The sequence below is a fragment of the Cebus imitator genome, unplaced genomic scaffold (genome assembly GCF_001604975.1).
Source record: "Cebus imitator isolate Cc_AM_T3 unplaced genomic scaffold, Cebus_imitator-1.0 Scaffold445, whole genome shotgun sequence".
In the NCBI taxonomy this organism is placed as follows: domain Eukaryota; kingdom Metazoa; phylum Chordata; class Mammalia; order Primates; family Cebidae; genus Cebus; species Cebus imitator.
Genome location: NW_016107760.1, coordinates 849,294 through 855,891, shown reverse-complemented (window position 1 = coordinate 855,891; position 6,598 = coordinate 849,294). Strand labels below are relative to the sequence as shown.

The 6,598-nt window shown below is 42.2% G+C and overlaps 1 protein-coding gene across 1 annotated transcript in view; it reads right to left on the bottom strand.

Moving 5' to 3' along the window:
- Positions 1-5,401, bottom strand: part of KIAA1210 (KIAA1210 ortholog) — a 42,689-nt gene extending 37,288 nt beyond the window's left edge. The window contains 1 exon segment of the mRNA XM_037732354.1: positions 5,341-5,401. Within this exon segment, the coding sequence (XP_037588282.1) occupies positions 5,341-5,401 (61 nt within the window).
- Positions 5,402-6,598: the final 1,197 nt, after the last annotated feature.

The window sequence follows — 6,598 nt, the reverse complement described above, 5'->3', positions numbered from 1 at the left end:
TTTTTTGAGACAGAGCCTCTCTCTATCACCCTGGCTGGAGTGCAATGGTGTGATCACCGCCCACTGCAACTTCCATCTCCTGGGCTCAAGCGATACTTGCACCTCAGCGTCCCTAGTAGCTGGGACTATAGGCATGAACCACCACACCTGGCTAGTTTTTGTAATTTTTTGTGGAGATGAGGCTTCACCATGTTGCCCAGACTGTTCTCAACCTCGAACTCTTGGCCTTAAGTGATCCACCCGCCTTGGCCTACCAAAGTGCTATGATTACAGGCCTGAGCCACCACTCCAGGCCTCTTTAGCTTCTTAATAAGCACGTATGTCTCTATTGTGCTTATTAAGAAACTAAAGGGGATAAGGGGGAGAAGGCTTGTGATACATTCTTCAGAGGGAAGGAATTAGCAGTTAGTGATTTCACAGGCAATAAGTACCAACTAAGGTATCTCATTCCAAGTCTCAACTGTCTGGTCTCCATAAGGCCTCATCCGCCCAGCAATTCTGTGCTGGCAATGAAGGGCCCAGACAAGGGAGTTGGCAATGCAGCAGCCATCATGAAAGGCTTGATAGTGTAATGGAAAGCATCACCCCAAGAGTCAGAAAATTCTGGAACCCTAGGCTTGAATCCACTATCAATTAGCTCTGTGACCTTGAGCAGGTCACTCAGCCTCTCTGGTACTTAGAAGGAAAATGAGAGGATTGCACCTGATCAGCATCTCCCAAAGTGTGTTCAGAGGGATGCTCATAAGGTTTGTTGCATGAAAAAGGGATTTGCAGTCCAGTCAATCTGGAAAAATCTGGATTAGACAAAGTTCAGTAGTCTGCTTTCCAACAAAACTTTTGTGAAACTCCAAAATGTTTATGTATATGGTGAAGTTCCAAGAAACCAGGCAACAATATTATCTCCCAATGTGTGTAAGCAGAATGTCTGGCCAAACACACTTTGGGAAATGCTGAACTAGAGTTCCTTTAGCTCAGAAATGCTGTGACCTATTTGTGCACTGATTAACCCTGAGCCTCCAGGGTAAAAGTTCCTAAACTTCAAGACCTGCCTTAAGTCCAGTTTCCCACCAATCAATGCAACTCATGCTTCTCTCTGTTCCCTGAACAACTAAAACTTGGCTGTTGGTATCACAAGTTTTGTATCTGAATGTTCTTAGCCTGCTCACTCATTCGTTTGTTCATTCATCTACTCAACTAATATTTATGAAGGTTAAGAACTTATCATGTCCTGGGTATCAGTGAGAAAGAACTAAGATACAGTTCCCTATGTCTTAGCTACTGTCCTCACCTTAAGGCTGTAGGCAGGCCCCTCTTAGCATCCCCCCTTAGCAGCTAGCTCAGTGCAAGGTGTGCAGTAACAGCTGTGTCCACTGGGGGATGAAGAATACCAACACAGCTTGTCACTTCCTTTGACTTGAGACCACTGAGCAGAATCATCCTTCAGCAACCTGTAATTTAAACACTGGCCCTTATAGGGGTTGATGCAAATTATAAATGACATAGGTGAAGAGGTTAGCATATGACCTGGCATGTAGTAAGTGCTCAATAAATGTGAACTAGTGTCAGGGATTGATAATTACTTGCTTATTAGGGCCAGATTCAATTCTATCTATGGTCATCAGAAGCAGCCCCGTATCTATAACTGAATAGTGAACTGTACAATATGCATAATTGGAGGCAGAAGCCAGCATGGAGTAGAGCAACGAAAGATCACAGGTCTGTTATTTGATAATTGCTGCTTAAGTAATTTCTGTTTTGGATGACTTGGGCAATTTCTTGTCTATTAGAATGCACCTGTATAGGGGCATGGTTGGGAAAACTTGGCAATTCTACCTAAAGAGAGAAAGAATAAAAAATGAAAAAGCAATAGGAAGCATATCTTTTCCCCAAGATCCCTTTTAAAATTTTTTCAGAAAAAAATTTAATTTCTACAATAATAAAATAATTAAGGCTGAGCACAGTGGCTCACATCTGTAATCCCAGCACTTTGGGAAGCCAAGGCAGGAGGATTGCTTGAGCTAATGAGCTCGAGGCCAGCCTGATCAATATAGCCAGACCTCATCTCTATTGAAAATTTTTTAAAAAATTAGCTGGGGATGGTGGTGAGTGCCTGTACTCCCAGCTACTCAGGAGGCTGAGGCAGGGGGATTGCTTGAGCCCAGGAAGTTGAAGCTGCAGTGAGCTATGACAATACTCCCACCTGGGCAATAGAGCTACATCCTTCCACCTGTGCCTCCCAAAGTGCTAGGATTACAGGTGTGAGCTACTGTGCCCAGACGATTTATTGATCCTTGACAGGTGGGTCTCATTCTGGCCTTCTGAAAGGGGAAGAACTTTATGCTCAGAAGATTTAGAAACACAGCAATTGTTGCCTCTCTTGCTTCAAAATCCCTTAGTGGAAGGGAGGAAGGCACAGCTAGGGAATTTGGAGTTGCAGACCTGCTTCTCATAATCCAGCAAAGACAGAGAAGAGAGTCAGCAGCTAGTAGCTCCCTTTGTGATACAATCTATAAACACTGAATAACTGCATAAAAACATGTCTAATAAACTCTTTAGGCTGTAATAATGAATTCAACAAACAATCATTGTATGAGCAGAAAATTCTACATTAACACATTTTTATGTTCCTAAATTAACAAAATGACTAGTGCTGTTGGAACTGTAACAGGTGCTAAAATTTAAGTATGCATATATGCATATGGTCCAATTTCCCCCCAATTTTCCATTCTTTTCTGGCCAGAATGAACAATTATTTTCCCACAAAGATTCAAAAATAGCTAAAGCAACACGCGTGTCTTTTAACCATAGGCCCTAGAAGGAAAAGAATGTTTCCGTTCTAACCTGTAGGGCGGCTCTGAGTGTGGTGGTGCTTTGTTAGCTTGGTTAGCAGGGAGCTGGGGAGGCACAAAGAGATGGTAACTGCCAAACATGGTGGGTTGGCTGCTATTGCTCTAGGTCAGCTGGATACGACCTTTGTGACAACCCACTGCCAGACATACAATGTCAGTAGCAAGGGTCTATGTCTTCAGCCAGCTTTCCATTAGATCTCCCTAACCCAACTGCATTCGACACCCCCACCCCATCGCCCCCACTATCCCGTGTATGGAGACAAGCCCTGGTCTCAGCCCTGGGAACGAGATACAAAGCTGGGTACTGTCCACATGCTGTGTTACTTTTGAAACGCTAATGGAACCTGAGATGGTTGACATATATTCAAGTGTATACATTGGCCTTTCAAGCTTTCTTTTTTAAAGTAGGGGGAGCACCTTTAAATTGCCGGCAGCTGAGCCCTCCACAGGCTGGTTTTCAAAAGCTACAAAAAGCACAGAGGGTAGAGAGATCTAGACAGCAGGTATGGGTCAACACTCACATTTGTATCCAGCAATGTTTATGTGGGTCACCTATACATTGGGTAACTTATGGCACCACAGGGTACAGCAGTTGCAGTCAGTGAGCTGACAGCTGTCTGGACTTCTATAACAAAGCTATTGATTTCCCCGTCCAATCCTAAAGACTATGCATTCCCAAACAGCAAGTAGCTTTTAACATCCCCATCTAGTCAGGGTCTGCAGTGTGTCAAGTGCCAGAAAACAGCTCATTGAAGCAGTTTTTTCCCCAGAGAAGAAAACATAGCTAAATCTAATAAAGAAATGTCTCCCTCTGGGTTGTATATTTACTTATCCACCATGCATGCAGGCAGCCCATCTGAAATGAACTGAATGAGCTTTTAAAATGCATCACATAATGATGACCTTGTTCTCTTGCATTGCTGCTTGGAAAGAAAACATTTTCTTTGTTTTTTGAGATGGACTTTTGTTCTGTCACCCAGGCTGGAGTGCAGTGGTGCGATCTCAGCTCACTGCAACCTCCACCTCCCGGGTTCAAGTGATTCTTTTGCCTCAGCCTCCCAAGTAGCTGGAACTGCAGGTGCCTGCCATCACACTCGGCTAATTTTAAAAAATATTTTTAGTAGAGACAGGGGTTCACCATGTTGGCCAGGCTAGTCTCGAATTCCTGATCTCAAGTGATCCACCCACCTCTGCCTCCCAAAGTGCTGGGATTACAGGTGTGAACCACCACACTCAGCTGTAAAGAAAACATTTCTAACTAAACTTTCTTCCCTTTAACCTCCCAACAGCCACTTTATTCTCTGGCCAGCCCTAACTAGCTCTAAAACCGTACTCAATTATTCGGTCTTACAAAAAAAACCTTGAGAATGGAGAAAAGGCATTTCCTTACCACCACTCTTCATCAAGATGTACTGCACTGCCACCTTCTTTTGTAGGCATCTGCTTAGTTCATATCCAGAAAGATAGGTCAACTGGTTAGGTAGTTGGGTCTGCCTTGGTGAGGAGGCCTTTCACTCATTTATTCATTCATTCATTTATTAAATATTTTGGAGTGCCTTATCTCAACCTCTTCTCTCTCTCTCTCTCTCTCTCTCTCTCTCTCTCTCTCTCTCTCTCTCTCTCACACACACACACACACACAACAGTGATAACACAGAAGACCCAAGCACTGCCATTAAGAATCCATGATCAGGTGTTCAGCATCCCCTGCCCCACATCATGTGTAAAGTCAGGCCCCTAGGAAGCCACAAGGCGGTTCCCCTCTGTTTTTCCAGAGTTTTCTGTACCATACACCGCTAAAGAAAACTCAGCAAAAGAATGGAAGAACAACCCAATTAACTGTTAAATTCAATTCTGTCTTCAAACTCAATGCCTCACATTCTGTCTTATGATTTCTTATTTATTTATTCATTTATTTATTGTGTGTGTGTGTGTGTGCGCGTGTGTGTATAGCTGATCATGTTTAGTGACATTTGCCTCCCTTTCTAATTTTTCCATTCATAATCACCTATCACTCACAGATGGTGCCACAATTTAGGCAATGGATACATGAGTAAGTTTTGCCAAAGATTTTCGTAAATTGAATCCTATTTAACAGAAGCCTGTTGTGGCATCTTTCGTTTCTATCTCCTTTCACTCCTCAACAAATTAATCTCTTGCTTAGGTCTGAATTATTATCCACAATAAAACCTCAGTTGAGTTTGTCAGATCATGGTCTGTTCTGATTGTATTTTTTTCTGATGAAGCAGGAAAAGCCTTGGTAAGTAAAACCTGGTAGCTATTTTCAAGGAAGATTGCAGGACCTCAGACAAATCTTTTGACTATCAGAGTTGGAAGTGACAAAGAAGAAATTAGAAAACTGAAAAGTAAACGTGACTGAGTCTAATGATCTGAGCTTGTTTTCTTATGTCTTGCTTCTTTGTCCTAAGAGCTAAATAAACACAGTAAACAAATCTAGTTCTGATTATCAAAGTTTTATTGGGTTACTTACCCTCATCACCAGCCTCCAGAACATCAAGACTGTCAGAAATTTCACTGGGTGATTCAGCCATGGTGGGATGACTAAAATACAAAGCAGAAAAGCAGAAGATCATCATTTGATATCAGGGTGTAATGCAATCCTATCACCCTACCCCTTATCCTTCAGTTATATTCTAAAAATAGTCTAGAAAACATATACAAATGGTATTGCCATTACAGAGAATTATCCTTCCTTTAAAAAAGACAATGATTTCATTTACATAAAATGTCCAGAATAGGCAAATACATAGACACAGAAAATGTCATGCTTAGGCCTGGGAGAATGGGTTTTATTTGAGGGGGGCACGTAGTAAAGAGTACAAAGTTTCTTTCCTTCCTTCCCTCCTTCCCTCCTTTCTTTCTTTTCTTTCTTTCTCTCTCTCTCTCTCTCTCTTTCTTTCTTTCTTTCTTTCTTTCTTTCTTTCTTTCTTTCTTTCTTTCTTCCTTCCTTTCGAGACAGGGTATTGCTCTGTTAGGCAGGCTGGAGTGCAGTGGTGTGATCACAGCTTACTGCAGCCTTGACCTCCCAGGCTCAGGCGAAACTCCCACCTCAGTCTCCCAAGTAGTTGAAACGACAGGTGCATGGCACCATACACAACTAATTTTTGAACTTTTAATAGAGACGGAGTCTTGCTATGTTGAACTAGAACTCCTGGGCCCAAGCAATCCTCCTACCTTGGCCTCCCAAAGTCCTGGGATTACAGGCATGAGCCACTGTGCCCTGATAGGGTTTCTTTTTGAGACAATGAAAATGTTCTAAAATTGATTGTGGTGATGATTGCACAAATTTGTGACTATATTAAAAATCATGGAATTGTATACCTTAAATAGGTGACTTATATAGTATGTGAATTATATCTCAATAAAGCTGCTACCAAAAAAAAGACAAATGCAAAAATCCTGATGTATTGTTTTGTGCTGGGTCCCATTAGCTTTGAATGCCTATTACTATTCATGAGTATGCCCAGGGAGACAAAATTGTTTTGATAAATATGCAGAGACATAAAGAAAAGACTGAAACATCTGACTGCACAAAAATTTCAGGCCAGGTACAGTGGCTCATGCCTGTAATCCCAGCTCTTTGGGGAGCAAAGACAGGAGGATCACTTGAGCCCAGGAGTTTGAGTTGAGGCTGGGAAACATAGCAAGACCTCATTTCTACAAAAAAAAAAAATTAATAGCTGGAAATGGTGGCGTGTGTCTGTAGTCCCAGCTACTAGGGAGGCTGA